General features: G+C 42.6%; 2 protein-coding genes across 8 annotated transcripts in view; one reads left to right on the forward strand and one right to left on the reverse strand.

Moving 5' to 3' along the window:
* Nucleotides 1-10258, forward strand: part of NRG4 (neuregulin 4) — a 48730-nt gene extending 38472 nt beyond the window's left edge. For 3 of the 7 annotated variants that reach the window (XM_027698140.1, XM_027698141.1, XM_027698139.1), the window contains 3 exons: nt 734-883; nt 4539-4618; nt 4715-10256. In XM_027698140.1, the coding sequence (XP_027553941.1) occupies nt 734-883; nt 4539-4618; nt 4715-4731 (247 nt within the window). In that variant the 3' untranslated portion in view covers nt 4732-10256. Of the gene's footprint in view, nt 1-733; nt 884-4538; nt 4619-4714 lie in introns of all 7 variants that reach the window. The other 4 variants (XM_027698135.1, XM_027698138.1, XM_027698137.1 and 1 more) reach the window with 4 other exon arrangements.
* Nucleotides 10259-13370: 3112 nt separating this feature from the next.
* FBXO22 (F-box protein 22) lies at nt 13371-18982 on the reverse strand. The gene is made up of 7 exons (XM_027698097.1): nt 18846-18982; nt 18618-18750; nt 17814-17901; nt 17338-17433; nt 16310-16474; nt 15224-15389; nt 13371-14043 (listed from the first exon to the last, which is right to left on the reverse strand). The coding sequence occupies exons 1-7, from the start codon at nt 18941-18943 to the stop codon at nt 13614-13616; spliced, it is 1176 nt and encodes a 391-aa protein (XP_027553898.1). The 5' UTR covers nt 18944-18982; the 3' UTR covers nt 13371-13613.
* Nucleotides 18983-19042: the final 60 nt, after the last annotated feature.

Here is a 19042-nt window from a genome sequence, read left to right on the forward strand (position 1 = left end):
AGCAGAGTAAGTGCAAAATACAAGACAAATGAAGATTAGTTTAGCTTCAACCTATCTATTTTTGACTGAATACGAATTACTAAGCCATTACTTCTATTTATTTTTAATAAAATATGTCATTTTACTGTGGTAAAATACCATATCCATTTTAATCCTTTACTCAGAAGAAGTTTTCAGAAGCTTAATACATAAAATAAGCATAGTAGAGAAGACTTACCTAGGTTTCTCCAAGAAAAGGTTATTCACCAAGCACGTAACATGTTCTAGCATGAATTATTACACTGCATAAACTACTTCTGCAATTTAAGGTGTACTGTGTCTCTCAATGAAGTCCCATTTCCTGGATCTATTTACCTGACAGCTCTTCAACAAAGGAAGCTAAAAGTTACATGAAAGGGAGAAAAGAAAGCACGGCTACTGTGTGAGAACCAGTGGGATGACACAGTTAACACTAAAGAGGTAGATTTAATTAATTAAATCTGTCAGTAATTAATATATTAAATTTAATATATGAAAGCAGTATGGATCAGAATGTAAACTTGATGCCCGATTCCCTTTGTTCCAGAAATACAAGGTGAGAGGAAGTTCCATAAGAAGAGTTGCTGCCCAGCAAATACAAACTTTGAATTATGCTATAACAGTTCTCTCCCCACTTAAGAGCAAAAGAAGCCTTTGTGCTTTTCATATTAGATGACAAGTTACCATCTAATCCGAATACCACTTGGTTTCCCAGGTGTATTGAGCATTACACAGGAGCCCGTTGTGAGGAAGTTTTGCTGCCCAGCATCAAGTCCCACACAAAAGGTGACCTGTTTGCAGCTTTCTTGGCTTCACTTCTTCTTCTAGGAGTTCTTGTAATTGGAGCATTCTACTTCCTTTGCAGGTAAAAGTGCTTCATAAGGCTGAAGCTGTTTAATCAAGTAGAAATTTCTTCTGGTAATCATGTACTAATTATCTGAATGTAAAAGCATGTAATGAATTATCCATAAGGTTGTATGGTTATTCAACATAATGAATGTGGATGTCTCAACTTGTTGCCTGTAATATTTCACTTCCTGGCTTAAAGTTTTCTCAGTGTCTTTTCTAAGCTATTACTTATAGTTGCTTTGTAAAAAATACAGGTAATACACCCATGTTTGAGATCTACAGTCTACCCAGAGTTAGTGCTAATGTTTAAAAACTTTATGTTGTTGTTATGTTGTCTGAAGATTGAGAAATAGAAGCAAATCGATGAAGTGCTTAGGGATCAAAAACTGTTCCCACTGAGCTGGCAGCCAAAGCAACTGGTGCCATCAGCTCCTAATTCCTCTACAGCTCCTGGTCTAAAAAGAAAACTAAGGAAAGAATGAAACTGAAGAATAATCCCAGGCAGATGTTTCCTAACTAACATTTTGAACAAAACAGAGGGCTAACTACTTTGTCAGGCTCATCCATGTTTGAGTAGCAGGAAAATGTCAGTGCTAGACAGCAAGTGCTGCAGGTTTGGTTTTAGCAGCATTTTAGGCATATCAGGACTTGGAATGAAAACACACAAGCAGTTATTGGGATTAAGGCAGCTATTTGATCCTGTACATGTGTCAGTACACTTAGACCAAACCCAAACAAACTTACCGTTTTCACTTACTCTCTGCATTAATAACGCAAGTCAACCTTCTTTATTTTTAGAGTACAGCACTTTTTATAAGTGCTTATTTTGTCACATACCATTAATATGTGTTTATGCCTTTATGAGGCAACTTACACGAGCCCCTGTAATTCTTGGCCATCACAGACTTGCAGCCTCTTCCCCTTTCTTCTGTACTGCATTTCTCCTTGGTTGTGATAACCAAAGGTTCTTGCAATCCTGTTCTTTGCTCTCCCATAATCACATTGCCAAATCAACCTCTCTGATCAGTGCCTTTCAATGAGCGACCTTTGGAATAGCTGGGCTACTTTTACCTCAGCTGCTGTCATGGAAACCCACTGAATGCCAGTTTTTCCCACAGCTGAATGTATTTAGAAGAGATAGAGAGCATTTGATAAAACAGTTTGTATAAAAACCCCCTTGTTGTAAAGCATACCCCCACCTTAGTAATTTTAGTTAAATTACTCCTGCTTAGCCATGGAATGCCACAGCAGTTCTTCACTAAAGAACATCTGAAGATTACTAAAAAGTTATTAGAATACAGCTTTAACTAACTTGAGAAAAATTCATTCAAGTGTCATACAGGCAGTATTTCTTCAGAAATAAAATTGTCTCCAAGAAGAGAGCAATCTGTTAAAAGATCCCTTTTCTCTTGCATACACTCTACTGAGTGTCATGGTCAAAGTACAGAATCTTAGAGTGACAGCAACGACAGGTCTGTGCAAGTTCTTTCACAGTTGGAAGATGAACCTCAACTACTCTTCACTCAAGCTCTACCTAACTGGCAGAACAAGTAGTAATGCCTCTTTATTAGAAAAATAACTCAGTCTTAACATAGTTGCCCTTGAACTTATCTTACATACCAGACTAGCTTGGGAAATCTCATATAAATCATTATCAACTTCTTTAGTACAGATAAAAGAACTTAACTGGCTTAAAATTGTCTTGTCTTACCTTTACACTTCTGAGGCTGATGTAGGACAATCATCTGCTAGAGAACTCATCTATGCAAGAAACACTTCACATCTGTAAGTCCTTATGTCTTGACTGAAATGACCAACATGTGAGGAGTCTCAAGTGGATACTTTAATCTACTGCTCTCTTTTCAGCTGTGTGAATGAGGATTATTGCCAGCAGCTGTCATTAATCTGCACTTTTTTTCCTCAAATTTGATCTATCACCTGTATCCTATCTTAGAAGAGGGTGGAATTAGGGTTTGTAAGGGTTAGCTGAGAGTTGCATCATCTTGGGCTTGTCCTTGACAGGATATGTTAAGTTTAAAATGTTAAGGAAAATACTGTGCTATCAAGTTTCCACTGTTACACTTTATTAACAAAGACGTTTGATCTACAATCAGAAAGCAGAGTTTTTTTCCCACTATTGTGTGTTATTCAGCATTTCCATGGCCCTTTCAGCAGAGGGTTCTAGTGGGGTTTTAGTATAAACAGTAATGCAATCTGGAGGGATGCAGAAGAGGAGATACTACTGGAAGTTCAGCACAAGGAAACAGAATCCCTAAAATTACACATTAAATCTTTTAGAATTTAGGAAATCAGTTTTGCTCTGTTTTCTTGTTTGTATCATCACTTATACCTCCCTTCCTTTCCAAGTTGTCTTTCTCTGAGGCTACTTGGGACAGATTTGAGGACCAAGCATATGCAAGTGCATTTAATGCTCCTTGGAAACAAATCCATTCAGCCATACAAGGGTGGAGAGAAAGGGTTTCATTGCTCTGCTTATAAAACTAAGTCATAACTAACAGTGAAAAAAACCCATAAAAGAATAGGGCTGCATAGGAAAGCTCTGGGTGAGCAGTGGGAAATAATTCTTTTTACATTTAGCTGAGTCATCACATTTTTATCAGCTGATGATTTATTTTTTTCAGTCTGCAGAGTGCAAATCCAGATGCAGGTGCTTTCCACCTTGAAACAAACACCCCTCCAACAAACAGACTCATAAAGTCTGTCTTTCTGACGTGGGCAAAACAGGAAAGTCTGCAAAAATCCCTGCTATTACACTGGTACTGGGTAACAAATGGCATATTTTGCTTCCAGCAAGTCACCTGTCAGACCACGTCCATCTGGCCTTCTTCCTCCAGAAACATATTGTCCAAGGGTTGCTGGAAGAAGAATAAGAAAGGTGGCTGATGACTATAGATGGCACATCAGCCAGCTTTTATTTAAAAGCAATACAGAAGCCTAAATGCCACACACAAAGCTTAGAGGAACAGAACAAAGCCTGGGGAAAACTAAATTAAATCTGCAATTCATTTCTATATTTCATTGTAAGTCCATGTTGAAATGCCAAATTACCTGTAAGGTAAGTGTAATGTTGATGAATGGGAACTCAGCCAGCCAAAACTACAGGGTCTAGGAAAAAAGCCACCTGAGCTGTCCAAGACAACAGACTTTGTGGAGGAGTTACATCACCACAGGACACAAACTGGACAGAACAGAGAAGAGCTCATGACTCTTCTCAAGGGAGCAGATGTCTGATTACTATTAAAAGAAAGAGAACAAGACAGCAAGAGATCTTTACAAATCTTTACAAGATTTGTGTCTCCTCAACCAAGTGTGGAGAATTTCACCTTGTTTCCAAACATCAAGAGAATTAAAAATAAATTATTTTGTGCTGTCTACTAATTGCTTAAATAAAGAGCTGAGAAATCAGACAAACAGGAACATTAGGAGAGAAGCCACGTAGTTCTGAGAGCTGTACTGGCCTCTGTCCTTCTCCCTCCAATACACACTTCTCACAAACACTGGGTATTAATTAGACAGGAATTGCAGGAGATCCGTGTCACTTTTTTCAATGGACATCATTCAATTAATTTGTCTCCTCCCTGACAACTTTTTTCACTCTGTGTGTATTTTTTTCCTCTCTCTGTTGTCTGGTTTTTGTTTCTTTTGGTCAGAAAAGTTTCCATTCCAAGGACAAGTTCCTCAGAGTGTGGTGCCAACCTAGTTGAACCTACAAGCAGCAATGGCTGCAACAGTGAGTGCAATTTAAAGTTAAATGACTGGACTCCATGAGGAAAGTGGGGGAGGAAGTTTTCCTTAATTAAAGGTATGTGTTTTGTTTATTTTTCAGAAATAACAACAGCATAAAGCAATTAAGTGGAAGAATGGTGGGAAAACAACATGCAGAGCAACCCTAAGAACACAAGTTGTAGAGGATGATGTGGTGAGCAAGATGAGAGAAGAAAGCAGACTGAAATAGGAGCTTATGTGCTGGAGAACACTGCAACTAAGACATAAACAGTTGCACTTAATGGAGTTTGTATGTATTTTTAAAGATGCATCAATTATACAGAAATCACTATAACTTGTTTGAATTTTTTGGGAGATTGTTTTATGACAAGTTACAGTTTTCAATAATGCCCAGGTAGACACATGAGAATTTTGGGGTTTACTACATGGGAAATGTATAAAATATATTAAATATTTTTTTCACTGCAGAGAGAATATGAGATAATAACAGGGGTTTAGCATGACATAATACTATGGATTTTTGATAGGGGAATTTTGTTTGACTGTCTTGAGTCAATAGTTTCAAAATTTGTACTTTTGATACACGTCCAGAATTTGGCTTGTTTCAGACACCCTTAACAGATGTAGGGGAAAAAAAAGTACCTTTCTCCCAGCTAATACTCTTTCTCTTTTTTTCTTTTTAATCATAAGACAACATGAGGATGAGGTACCACTGCTAGTGTATTTGATTTGAATTTGAATGAAAAGAAAAGAGATAGGTAGTGGTTAAAAGAAGTTTAGGCAGAGAATTTACCCTTTGTTTGCTATACCTCCCTAATATTAAGCAAGACATCTTCCTTGATGGGTTTATTTTTGTCTTGCTTTCTTCTGAAAATCTCACTGCTGAGGGAAATTAAACCTCGCCTTAAATTTTCCAGTTGATATTTCAGATAGCAGAAGCCAGGAATTTTATTCATCAGGTCAATTCCTGACACAAAATATTCAGACAGGTGTCTTGGCTGAAAAAGTGCTGCCCTCTCTAAAGATTTATTTCTTTTATTCACATGACCATTTGTTGATCACACCAGTGCCTCATATATCACACTCTGGTTCCTTACAGGATTCTCTTACTCAGACAAAGAGAGGCCAAATGACATGGTCCATGTGCCTTTTTGCCTTGACAAAACAAAGAGAATGCTCTGGTTAGTCAGAGGCATAGAAAATGTGAACTGAGCAACTTTCTTTTCAAGTTATTTCTAGCACTGGGGGTTGAAACCAGCAGAAATCAGATATGTTTCCATTTTTGCACATTACCCAGCAGGTCATTACATGGGATTTTTAAGGTTGTATTGGGGGGAAGATTAACTGAGAAAACTTCACAAATTGAAAGGAGAGAAAATGTAGAACAGAGATTTCTTATCTCTGAAATAAACAACCTGGAGTTGTGTAAAAACACAGGTGCAAAGGAAATGTTGAATAAGCTCCTATTTCTGGGCTGCTTTACTACATGCTCTGGTGTACTCTGTATCCATGTAGACAAAAGTCCAGTGGGGCAGAGAAGGAAAGCCCTGCTGTTACAGGGTGTGAGGTGAGGAGTCAAAGGGAAAACTGTGCTATAATAACTACTGGAACACAAACCAGAAAAATTCATTACCTTCCAAGGACTCATGTCAGAGAAGTCAGAGTCCCAGTTAATGCTCAGCATCTGAAGGGAGAATCTGAGGGCATCAAATCAAGTACAGGACCTGATCCAGAGATTAGGTTATATAAAGCACTAAAAGATCACTTTCTCCCCAAATTAACCAATCTTATATGTTATTTTCTGCACTTCAAACCTTTAGCAGATAAGCTGAAGGAAGCTGGGAATATTGTCTTAAAGGCTAAGAAAGAGAAAAGTGATTTTTCATCACACAGGGACATGCCACTGTTGTACAGAGAGCTCGGGGGATGTGTGGCACTACTGAGAGCTCCATCAGAATCACTGTCACCTGAACTTTGCACAGCCTGGGGGAAAACTAATCACAGACAGCTGCTCTCAGATAACTTCAATATGTTACTGATCCTGAGACAGTCAGACTTACACTTTGGGATACTATCTCCACTGAAAAAGGAAAAAGCTTGTGGTCATCTTAAGTGGAAATTCAGGAAGGAGATATTAATAGAAGATGTAAGAAATAAATGGGCTGAAGTTGTACTGTATAAACTCTTAGAATCCCCTCAGCTTTCTAGACAGATATGGAATAGTTATTTAATGTTACCAAGCGTGTTTGCATTATTTGGGAAACAGTTTGTACAAAAAGTGAGGCTGAATAAACCAAACCCACGTTTAAATGCAAACAGGGTGATTTATGGAACAGTGGTACCTGTGAAGGAAAGGCTATTAGCAGTTCAGACTGCCTCAAACCCATTGCACCTGAGAACATTCCAGCTTCCAAAATTAATTGGTTCAGTTCACAAGCTTTGTGACTGTGACGTTCAGATCAAAATGAGATCAGGCTACAAATTCATTTTAAGGTGGTCAAATGCCACAGACAGTACAGGGTAGCCAACATTATATGTAATTTCATAAAATAGGGCAGCACTTTGTAGCAACGTTTGCTTACAAAATTAAGTAGCCCTGTGAGCAATAAAGCTAAAGAAACACCAGTTCCAGTGGATCAGATATTGTAGTTGGAGTCACTGGGGCATAAAATTACCTGTTTATGGAGGGGTGAGTAATAAGGGCTTTCTCTTGTCTGTTTGACTGCCATTTCCAGGAAACACAAGATCTCATGTCTTTAAAATTACCTCTCCACCAGCAGGAAGGTTATGGGGGAAGAAAAGTAGAAAAGGCTAATTTCCTAAGAAACTCCACTACCATGATTACACCACAATTTATTATAGTGTTATGGCAAAAATTGTTTTATACCTGAGGACCACATCTTCCTTTCAGAATCTTGTAGTAAAAGTCTCTTCATAAGGTGTTGCAAAAACCTTTTGATCACTTGCAGAACAAACTGACAACTATTAGCAGGAAGTCTGTTTATAGACCTAAGGAAGAGGTTGCTTATATGTTACAGTATATAATTATTCTTCATTAGCAGCACAAACAAACTCTGGAGCAAAGTACAGTTAAAGGAGAACGTGAAATGGCTTTTCAAAGAAAACAAGAGGATTTTCTCTGTGCTAGTCTTTTGATTTATAATGTTAAATATTAAGCAGGAAGACCAACAGAAAGTCCATTTGGTAGCACTTCCCATTTTAAGGGTACCTTCAATGTTGTGCAACTCCTTCAAAATTTACTGCATTAAAAAAACCTTTTCCTTCTGGCCCTGCATTTTTGAACAGCTGGAGAGGGTCTCTGACTCTGTGACTCTGTTTCCTTTGGTATTTAGCATCCTTTCATTTAAAGGACATCAAGCTTTTTCCAGTAAAAACTGAAAAGACTGTGGATGAGTTTAAACCCAGGGTTTTTTTTCCATTTACTTTCATTTTTACTATGACTATATTCAAACCCAAGGATATTCATGAAGATTTATGAGTATAAGTTTGGGAAAAAAAATGGAACTAAGTTGTGTTATGATTCCCTGGCAATATAATTTAGATTACCAGGATGCAGGTGTTCACTGTGCCTCCTGTTGACATCTATATACTTTAATGAAGAGATGGAATATTACTATATCTCAGATTATATGGAATAATCAAAAGAATCCAGACATAAATTGTTTGGGTTTTGTGGTTAAGATTAATGAAAAAAGGGATTCTTCATTTAAAGGACTGCAGTATTTCTTGCACTTTGGGGGAAAATGAGCAAACAAAAAAACCCCCTAAACCTGTCTATGCCTAAAGATGTTAAAAAAAACCCCATAACCCAAAACCTTCTTCATTATTCTATGTAACATTATCTGCTTATGCTTATTCAAAGTCTGTTCTTGCTCTCCTTGTGACTGTAACCTGTTCAACATCATCTATAAGTAAGGCATGAAATCAGTTCCTTGACAGCAGAGCACCAAATACAAATTCTGTCAAACACCCATAGTCAGGCTGCTGCTCAGTTCCATCTTTGGGACTGACACTCCCCAAAACCTTTCAGCAGGAATCATTTCTAGAGCGAGATAAGGGATGTAAATAGAACCTACAGCTGCAGAACCTGAAATAACAAGCAGATATTGCTGTTTTCATCCCCCAAATTAAAGTTACAACCAATTTTTAACTCTTCTCGATGCACCTCTATGTTTGTGTAACATTTGAACAGTCTTTTTCAGTGTACATTTTAAAAGAGACTGTTTTCAAATTACCTTCTCAATGCAAGTAATGATATTTTGTCTAAAAGTTTGTGCAGGCAGATGATGGGCTGTAAAAAGGTAGCTGAGCATCCACTGGTGGCAGTTTTTGACAGGACTGGGTGATTTGAATCTGTGTTGTACATTCTCCATCATGGAATTTGCTGCTGTTTCAAACCATTCAGTCATTTTCACCAGTTCTGGAGATTCTCAGAGAGTTCCTTTTCAGGGGATTAGTGTTTGCTCTCCCTGCTGCCATATTGACAACTCAGCTAAAATGAGCTTATTTTAAAAATAGCTGTTTCTAATTCTTATAGCTGTGAAAATTTATTGTGCAAAGGTGACATGACCTGCCACTGTCAGTGATGTGAATCACCGAAACATTTATTTTGAGAATTTTGTGCTACCCGCTAATCTCACTGAAGATCTACCTGTGAAATGTAATGAGGACAATTTACACATTGTTTTTTAAAAGCATTTAAAAGGACAAATCCCAGTGATTTGGGAATAAATTTGTTCTCTTAAGTTGTCAAAGCACTTGGGAAAAAATTCCAATTAGCTATTTCTCTGCTAATAATTCTAATGTAAGTATCCACTTCTAAAGAATCCAAACCTATCTTATGCATTTCCTTTGAGTTTCCAGTTTCTCACTGCAGCTGTGTTCTGTTTACAAAAATACCCTACATTGTTCTGGAGTGCTGGTGGGCAGAAAACAGTCAGTACAAGGGCCCTACAATGTTTGAACTTGTACTGTTTGACCTAAAGCAGTGGTAGAGGACCCCCAGCAGCAGTGAGCTTGGTTTACCTTCCAGCCTGGAGTTCAGAACACCCTCAGGGCTCCTCTGGAGTCCTTCTGGAACAGCCTCTTCTGGAGTCTGCATCTGGCTGAGAAATGGGCTTAGCAACAGGAAAAGATCTTATAAAACACCACTGAACTGCACATTTACTATCTTTGTAACTTCTAACTTTGCAAACTTCCAGAGCTCAAATATTATTTTTCTGTATCATTCCACTGAGTAGAACAGAAGTAGGCATCTGAATGAGAAATGGTTTTTCTGGTTCTCTCACTGGGCCAGACATGAGGCACTCGGAACACTTAGGTCCTTTCCAAAGATAGTGTCTGATATGAAAACTAACTACCAACACCACAGAGATACTTCTAGGAGAAAGAAGTTCTCCATTTTTAGAAAGAAAAATATAAACTAAGAGGGGTAATGACACTGAGTGAGTTTGGAGGGAGACTTTTAACAAAATTAATTCAGAATCATATGTAACTACTTGTTCATAATTTGGCTCCTCTTTATCAAATTATTCTTGCTTTCTTACAACTGCACATTACAGAAATATCCTATAATGAGAAGACTTTTGGATAGTAACTTTAAAATAAAAGTTACAGGAATAGCTTTATGTTTGGCAGTTGCTATTTTGGTTGTGCAAGTACGAGGTTATACATCACCCCACTTGCCTATTATTTCTTATATTTTTAAAACTTAGAGATAATTGAATGATGCATTAAGAACAAATGTGCAGCAAAACATTATTCATATTCAAAAGATGGGGAAAAACAGTGCCTTTACCTTTCATCAGCAAAACTGTCGCTCCTCCCTGTCTTGTGCCTCTGCAAGTTTTCTTTTTTTCATAGCAAAACCAAAATCCAGTTGTGGTCACTTAGGAATTCTGTTCTCTTGTTGGAAACAGATTAGCATCAGCACTGTAACTGCAGATAAACTTTATCTTTAGGTATCTTTATGCTATTCACACTTGCCTCAATTGCTGAATACTCATTTATCTAACTTTGCTCACTTTAAAACCCTGTGGTTACTTTTTGAGTGACAGAGGTATAAATTCTGGCACTGCAAAACTTTCTGTCAATTCAGAACAAGCTCTGTCGTTTGGTACCTGCACCTTTTAAGCAAATATATTTTGGTTTCTCTGAGGAGTTGTGGCTGAAGAGCAAATGACAGCATGGAGGCAAAATGAATTTGGAGAGCAAAACACTTTAATCACAGATGTTGCAGTTTTATCACTTACATCACTTCCCTGTCACGTGGAAAGCATGATGCAGGCTGGGAGAGAGTGCAATGGTTCCAGCCATGTGCATGGTTCTGGGATCCCTTGGGCTCATCCCCACTCCCTGAGGCCGGAAAGAGAATTCCTGGACTCTGGTGCAGGCTCTTGAGGTCACCCCCAGCATCTCACCTGTACTATGTTTACCTCAGAAGTTTCCTCAGCTCCAGGACCCTGCTGATGAGCAGCCCCTTCAGAACACCCTCTGGTTCTGGTTTTGCTGCACCATCACCTGAGCTCACCAGCTGCTTCCTCGGACACGTCTGGACACGTCTGCACTGTCACCCAGGACACGGCCAACAGTGGAACATTCACAGCATGGCCACCAGCCACAGGAATCTGGGTTACAGGAATGACACATTTCCTTTCCCTCCCGTTCAACACACAGCTCAGGCAGGCACAGAGGGCTGAGCACAACACTGTGGTTACGCTCCAAAACCACGGAGCCGCCTCCCACCGAGGGGCTGCTCTGACAACTCAACCCCATTCCCAGACACCTTTCCCTTAATGCAGTGACTGAACGTTGTCCCAGTCACACCCACACTTCCTGATCTCCCATCTCCCACTGGGAGTTCACAGCTCCTAATTAAAAAAACCCATCACCAATACAGCCACGGGGAAGTGCTGGGTGTGCTCAGCACAAACTGAAACCAAGTTACCTCTCAGAACAGATACACCTCTACCTCAGCTCCTTAGGCCAAGTTCAGGAAAAGTTTTAACTTGATATAAGCAAAAAGTTGCCAATGAAGACTTGCTTGGTACATTTAAAGCAAAAAATGTTATTTTGTTGTACAACAACAGCTAACTGTTCTCTTTTTACTACACTGAAAATGGGCCAGCTGACTGATTTGGCATTTAGAAGCCTGGTGAAACGGTGGAAAATTAATCTTATTTTCTTGTCCTTCTATTACTAAGTGAAAACAAAAGGGAGGAAAAAACTTTAGAAAGCAGCAAATATATTATTAGCTATACTGAGACTATGCTGAATTTACTTACTTGAACAATACTGCATCCCAGCTGCAGCAACCAAAACAGGTGACTGATGTAAAAGCACAGGAAAATCATGCAAAAGCACAAGTCTTGTTTAAAGTCTCTCTATAAATATAACCAGATCCTGTGTGCCCCACAATTCCAAATTAAAGAGCAAAAAAACTTTTTAAAGAAACTTAAAGATACCAGGTAGTCTTATTCTTTTTAGCACTCTGGATTTAAGTTTGTAATCAAGCTACAAGAAGATCCAAAAGAAAAAAACAACCACTACATTCTAAACCAGACAGTTAAGACAACTGAAATTCAGTTCAAGGTGGTGAACCAAGCTGAACTCGTAGCTGGACAACATCTCTTTAAATCAGAGCCTTTTCTCTAATAGAAGGCAAAGTACTTTGACATACTTTCATCTTTATTTAACGAGCAGTTTGTTACTTTTAAGATTTTCATTCATTTTGTCTAGTAAAACTATTCAGTTTTGTAAATAGGACTCTGGGAAGGTTGTGCATCTCTCTAATACTAAAATCCAGGAAATGGATTTTTCCATGGACTGCTTTACATACATAAATAGAGCACATCGAAGTCCCGTTTCTTTCTATGTGTTGGTATTTGGGTTTGCTGACAACATGAAACTGGGAGGAGCTTCAACTCCCTGAAGGGCAGAGAGGCCCTGCAGAGAGACCTCCACAAATCAGAGATGGGCCATCATCAACCATGGCAAGTTTAACAAGGACAAAGTGCTGGATTCTGCCCCTGGGACGGGGCAGGCCTGGCTGTGTGTATGGACTGGGGAATGAGAGGCTGGAGAGCAGCTGTGGGAAGGGCCCTGGGGGTCCTGGTTGGTGGCCAGGTGGCAGTGCCCTGGCAGCCAGGAGGGCCATCCCTGTCCTGGGGGCATCAGGGAGGGGATTGTCCTGCTCTGCTCTGCCCTGGGGCAGCCTCAGCTCAATATTGGGGCAGCTGGGGGGGGACACAATGTAAGGGAGATATTGAGCCATTGGAGTGTGTCCAAAGGAGAGCAATGAAGATGAAGGGCCTTGAGGGGAAGCCGTGTGAGGACACTGAGGGCACTTTGTGTGTTCAGCTGGAGAACAGGAGACGGAGAGGAGACATCATTAGGATCTTCAACATCCTCCTGAGGGGCAGGTACTGATCTCTTCACTCTTGTGACAGTGACAGGACTCAAGGAAACAGCATGAAGCTGAGTCAGGAGGTTTAGGCTGGATATCAGGGAAAAGTTTTTTACCCGGAGTGGTTGAGCACTGGAACAGTCTCCCCAGGGAAGTGGTCACAGGACCAAGCCTGTCTGAGTTTCAGAACACTCTCAGGCACATGGTGGGATTCCTGGGGATGTCCTGTACAGGGCCAGAAACTGGAGTCAATGATTCAGTGGATCCCTTCCAAGTCAGCATATTCTATGATTTGTGCAAACCATTCTCATTTTGGAAGAAAGAGGCTTTCTTCAATTGCAGAATTCCATCAAATATAATTTCCTGCAATTCTGATGTGTACAGGGGATTACACAAAATGCAAGGCTTTCTTGCAGATAGGATATTAAACTCTACTGCAACTACAAGACTTGATAACATTACCAAAATGATGTTTACGTTTTGGAAGGGGGTTCTGACTGCAAGATGTCCACTCTTCCAGACTTCTCAGCTCTCTGGAACGAAACAAACAGCTCACTGCAGCATTAACCCTTATTTATGCTTGGTTTGCTTTAGTTGAACCAAAATGAATAAGAGTCATAACGGTTGTGTAACCATGAAGCAGGTCATCCTTAATGTCATTACATTCTCTTAACACGAAATTCCCAGTAACTATTCGATCACATCCTATTTCCCCGTGTCCAAAAAAGCCAAAGAGGGGGATGTTTGGAAAGAACTTCCTGAACGCATCTGCTTCCATGTTCCTCTTGGTTTTGTAGTGCCGGTAGCCCCTGCCCACGCAGGCGAACATGAAGCCCAGGGTGTTGTGCTCGGGGATGTTGGCGGCTTTGAGGCGCTGCATGGCCGCTTCCGCCGTCCTCTCGTCGGCCACGTCCTGGTCCAGCAGCACGGTGGCACTCTGGATCTGGGGCCCGCTGAAGGCCAGACCAACCACCCCGCAGGCGTCCCCGGGCTGGGCGTGGGCACTGCGAGGCAACAGCAGTGGGGTTAGAGAGCGTTCCAGGAGACCACTGCCCACCCCCTGAACTGCTGCTGCTGCACCAGGGGGGCTCGAAGGAGCCAACACTCAGGGGATTCTGACACCACCCACAGCTGAAAAACAAACCAGAGCCTTCGCATTTTAGCAACTTTTTTTTTTAGCAACCTTTCCCAAGGAAAAGCTTCCACATTCATTACTAGAGATGAAGCATAAACTTACTGTTTCATACATGCCAAATTCAGCAGTTTGTGTATGTCACAGCTCTGCAATTCCAACTAAACTATTAGTCGAACTTAAGGCAAGCAAATACACTCATCATTTACACATCAAACCAGGGCAGCAGGCAGTAAAGGTTCCAGATTCATGTTGCTTTAACTTGGTTGGCCAGGTCACACAGGTTTTAGTAGTCACATACTAATGCTTTATTATCAGTCACTTAATATAAGGCCAGGTCTGTTATGTGGAGCAACAGTGCAGCTGGAAAACTGGATGCAAGAAAAATGCTGGTATTAGTACAGACTCCAGACCTACAATGGCATGAGAGGAGCCTGTGGGCAGTGCCTGCATGTGCTCCACAGAACGGGGTGCTCCAAGTGTGGATGCACCAGTGGCACAAAGGGCTCTGTCTGCCTGTGCAGCAGAGCAGCTGGAGCAACTGGGCCCAGCTCTGCCCTGCAGGGTCCTGGCCCAGGGAAGGGGTGTGAGCTGGATGAGATCTAGCCCAATCCTGGGAGTGCCACATCCTTCCACAGGGCAGCTCCTGGGGCACAGCCCTGTGTGTGTGTGCAGCTCCTGCTCTGGGGTGTGAGCCAAACCCAGGCACACACACGAACACGTCGTCACATCCACGGTCTCTGCCACAATGGGGAATCATTTATTAAACACTGACTGCAATAAACACACAAAGGGTATCTGAAGCTGGAAATCTCCTTTTCAGTGGGTTTCTCCTAGTTGAGTTTCCAGAATCCAATTTGTAACACAGCCATACAAAACTTCCAGCTTTTCTGCTTATGTCACAGTGTAGCAGTTGTGACATTTTTCTCTTAAAGAAATTACCATTTTACTACTGTTAAAGGGCATTTCTAATACAACTAGAAGGCTATGGATCTACAGTGTTTCTCCCATTTTAAATCTTTTTTATAATTTACCTTGAAAAAGATACCTACTTCTCAGAGGTCAGTGATGTGAAGCTCTCCACTTGTCCCCCAGCCAAGATGATACTTTTCTCATTCAGTGGATTGACTATTTGATGAAGAAATCGAGTAGCTCCAGACTTCCAGGAGTTGTAGCCAAACAGAAGAACAACGCGGAGATCTGGGTTATTCTTCAGACCTACAAACAAAACCAAACACTGATCCTCTCTTCTTTTTAAATCCCCAGCCCTGAAGCCCAACCTTCCTAGTCTCTCCTCAAATAATAAATCACACCTTTAGTAATGGCTTTCTGTTGCTGCAATTGGGAAGGCAAGACACAAGTTGCCCAGGCAGGAGCTGGGCTGTGTTCCCCACTTGAGAGAGAATTTCTGGAAAGAACCTTGCAAGGTAAAAACAGACTGCATCTGCTTCCTCCAGCCTTCCACTCCTTTACCACAGCACGTGAGTTTTACCACAGCTCTTCAGTTTTACTTGACATTCTTTACAGGTAAGAACCAGGCATACGAATAATTCAAGAACCATAATACAGTAAATGGCTTTATCTGAAAATTAAATAAATTCCACACTTCAGCCATTTTCCTATCCCAAGGCAGAACCCCTCAGGTTCCTAGAAGACTCAAGAGACCCTTCTGACATTAGTTTTCATAAATTACCTACTCTGCTGAGGACACAATGTGAAGAATATGAACTGTATTCACTGAAATATGCTGTCTTCTGCTCTGCCTTTCCTTGCTACAACACCTGATTTGGGATCTAAATGCAAAGTCATTTTGAGGAAGAAGAGAAGCAGCTCTTTCCCACTTGTTTCTAAACTGTAGTGACAGGAATAATTCCCAGTGGAATATTTTTAACCAATTAGAAGCTGCTTAAAACCTAACAACTCTCTGAACAACTTCACTTGGAACCTAACTGAGGTAATCTGAGACTGATACTGGGAGGAACAGAGATGCACAATTACCAGCTGCAGCCCTACAGAGCCAGAGGGCTCTTGGAGCCAGCACAGAAGCTGCTGGTTCCACACATCACTCCAGACTGGCACCTCAAAGAGCAGCACAACACTTCACAAAAGCCCAAGTGAAGGAGAGAAAAGGGACATACCTGCTTCAGCAAATTTATTTTCATCAAAAACCCTGTTCTTCACATCTTTAGAAAAATGGAAGGTGTGAATTTTCACCCCATCCATTTTGGGAAACAACAGAGCAAACCCAGCTTCGCCCTCTTCAACTTCTTGAGGCTGATTGCTGCTTGAACCCATCGGGGTAACTACAAGGAAACAAAACCAGGCATCTTGTGTTCAGGGACTCTCATACTTTCATCTACACTGTAACAAGAATTGAAACAGGCTGAACAGCTCAGGTGATGTAAAACATGACAACCTATTTCCATAACAACTTATCTAATTGAAAACTGGTGTGATTTTTTCTTAGAATCTTTTGGAAAGATGAAACACATAGAAGTCCTGCTGGCTATGGATTGTGCTGAAGTCACTTTGGACAAGGAGACATGGATATATTTGGACATTTCCCCACAGTCACACCAAATATAAAACAGTAGGAAAACAAGCACAGGTCTTCCTACCAACTTCTACAGGCACACAAACATGCTCAGGTTTTTAATGTGTTATGCAAGCATGTGATGACAGTATAAACCAAACTGACACAAATACTGGGAGTGTATTATTCAATTATGGTAGTGGTAACAATCAAATACCCTACTTACGCCGTGGGGGTAGAATTTAGGGTGCGAAACTACAAAAACCCCAACTTTCTAATGATGAAAAAGGGAAGCATGAGGAAAAAGCCTGCCAAGGGAGGCTGTGAATTATCCAGTGAATTATCCACTACATGTGCCTCCTGCTAGACCACAGCAAACAGGTATATACCAAGGATGTCCTGTACAGTCAGTCACAATATGACTGAAATATATACATAAATCTAAGAAACATTCAGTAAGTACATTAGTGCCAGGAAAAGCTGCCTGCCTGGTTAAATCAATCCTTTTAATTATGACTGCAATACACGAGGTAAGCAACACTGTGAGCTCCTCAAAACTGAAGCCAGTGCTGAACAAGGTGGGAGAAGACACCTCCAAGCTGATCTCTCACAAAAACCACGTTCTGCTCCTACCTACAATCCCTGGGGTGACCAGTCCAAGAACCTGACATCGCTTCGGCAACAACTTTTCAAGTGCGAGTGCTGTTTCTTTACTGTTTCTTTTCCTGGCTGTTAAAATAAGAAAAAGAGACAGGAAAACATCAGAGAGAAGTAAAAGTGCGTTCTGAGCAGAAACCCCGTCCTGTTGAGCCAATGCTGCCCATCAGCGGCCGCCCTGGTAACAGCACACAGGTCTGAGCTGTGTACGAGCACAGCGCTGCCGGCACCAGGGACTCCGCGTCCTCCAGAGAAGGGAAAGGATCCGTGCACATTAACACACACCTACGGGCTACTTCACATCACAAATGCAGGACTAGGGGGTCATGCTTTTTGCAAAAGATTTACTTCCCACTGAAATTCACATCAGGCAAATTCCCTTTCAGCCGACGCTGCTGCACCTACACCCCGAGCACTTCTGGAAAGGGCAGCGAGCCAGGGCCCGGTGTTACCTTTCTTCTGTTCGTGACACTCCTCGTGCCCGCTGAACGTCTCGGCATCGGCGATGTAGAGCACGGTCTGGGGCAGCACATGCACCTTCTGCAGAGACACGGGACAAGGAGTGCGGGGACAGGGAGGGAGGGACAAACCGAGGAGACACCGCTCCGAGGGGACACGGCCCCGGCCCCCGCCCCGAGCTCCCGTCAGACAACAGGACACCTCCCGCAGCCTCAGCGCTGCCCAGACCGATCTAATGAAGGGGCAGCACGGGAACAGAACCGACCCAAACCCCACACGAGGACAGCTCTGCAGCCTGGCCCCATGACTGCTCGTTTTAACACTAAACTCCTTCCAGTCCTGGCTGTCAGTGCTGATGCTGGGAGCAGTGTGGAGGTGCTGCTGGCCTTTCCAGCCCCCGTTGGTTTAACACACTCATCTGTTGAGGTCTCTGTTTAGTGCTTAACAACTTGACAAGAATCTTTCTGTGGTGAAGATCTAACACTAGTTAACACTGGAAAAGAATCCTGCCAGAGAAATCCTGCAATGTTGCCTGCGTTTCCCAGGCTAAAAAGGGTTTATCTCTTAATGAGATCGCCGAGATGAAGAGACGCGCCCTGACCTGGAAACCCGTGGCGTTTCCATCAGTGTATTAACTAACACACAGCACCAAACTGTCCAAACCTCCGAACACGCTCCCTGCGCCGGGTGCCTGGGAGGAGCGGGTGGAGCGTTTCAGGGGCGGCACGAAGGGGCTGACAGACACCCACCCACACCCCCCTCACACCCACACCCCTCCCGGCCCCGCCGCCCCTCACCTCGAGCTCGCGGCCCAGCACCCGCACCAGCGCGTGGCTGTCGGCGGGGCCCGGCTCCAGCGCCGACACCCAGGCGATGCGCTGCCGCGCCCGCAGCGTCCGCCGGGCACACTCCCTCCACAGCCGGCACACACTGCAACACAGCACGGACACCCCGCGTCGGCCGCGCCGTCCCCGGCAACCGGGGCCGGCCGCCGCCCCGCCCCCCCCCGCGGCCTCGGGCCTTACCAGGCGGCGCGCAGCAGCGCCTTGGTGGGCAGGAAGCCGAGGACGCGCTCCACCACCTCGGCCAGGTTGGCGAGCACGAAGCCGCCCTTGGCCTCCATGGCCCCACCGCCTCACGGCCCCGCCGCCCCGCGCCACAGACACCGCTTCCGCTCGGCGCGCGGCACGGCCGGGCCGCCGCAAGGGCGCCCCCTAGCGGC

The sequence above is a fragment of the Neopelma chrysocephalum genome, unplaced genomic scaffold (assembly GCF_003984885.1).
Source record: "Neopelma chrysocephalum unplaced genomic scaffold, ASM398488v2 Primary Assembly neopelma1_124, whole genome shotgun sequence".
Classification (NCBI taxonomy): Eukaryota; Metazoa; Chordata; class Aves; order Passeriformes; family Pipridae; genus Neopelma; species Neopelma chrysocephalum.

Excerpts from the sequence above, each read along its gene's own strand:
- FBXO22 (XM_027698097.1), bottom strand. The coding sequence starts at position 18,943 with ATGGAGGCCAAGGGCGGCTTCGTGCTCGCCAACCTGGCCGAGGTGGTG. Across the intron at positions 16,475-17,337 it reads GGTCACCCCAGGGATTGTAG|TTACCCCGATGGGTTCAAGC; the intron begins GTAGGAGCAGAA and ends GTTTCCTTGTAG. Across the intron at positions 15,390-16,309 it reads AAATAAATTTGCTGAAGCAG|GTCTGAAGAATAACCCAGAT; the intron begins GTATGTCCCTTT and ends TTTTGTTTGTAG.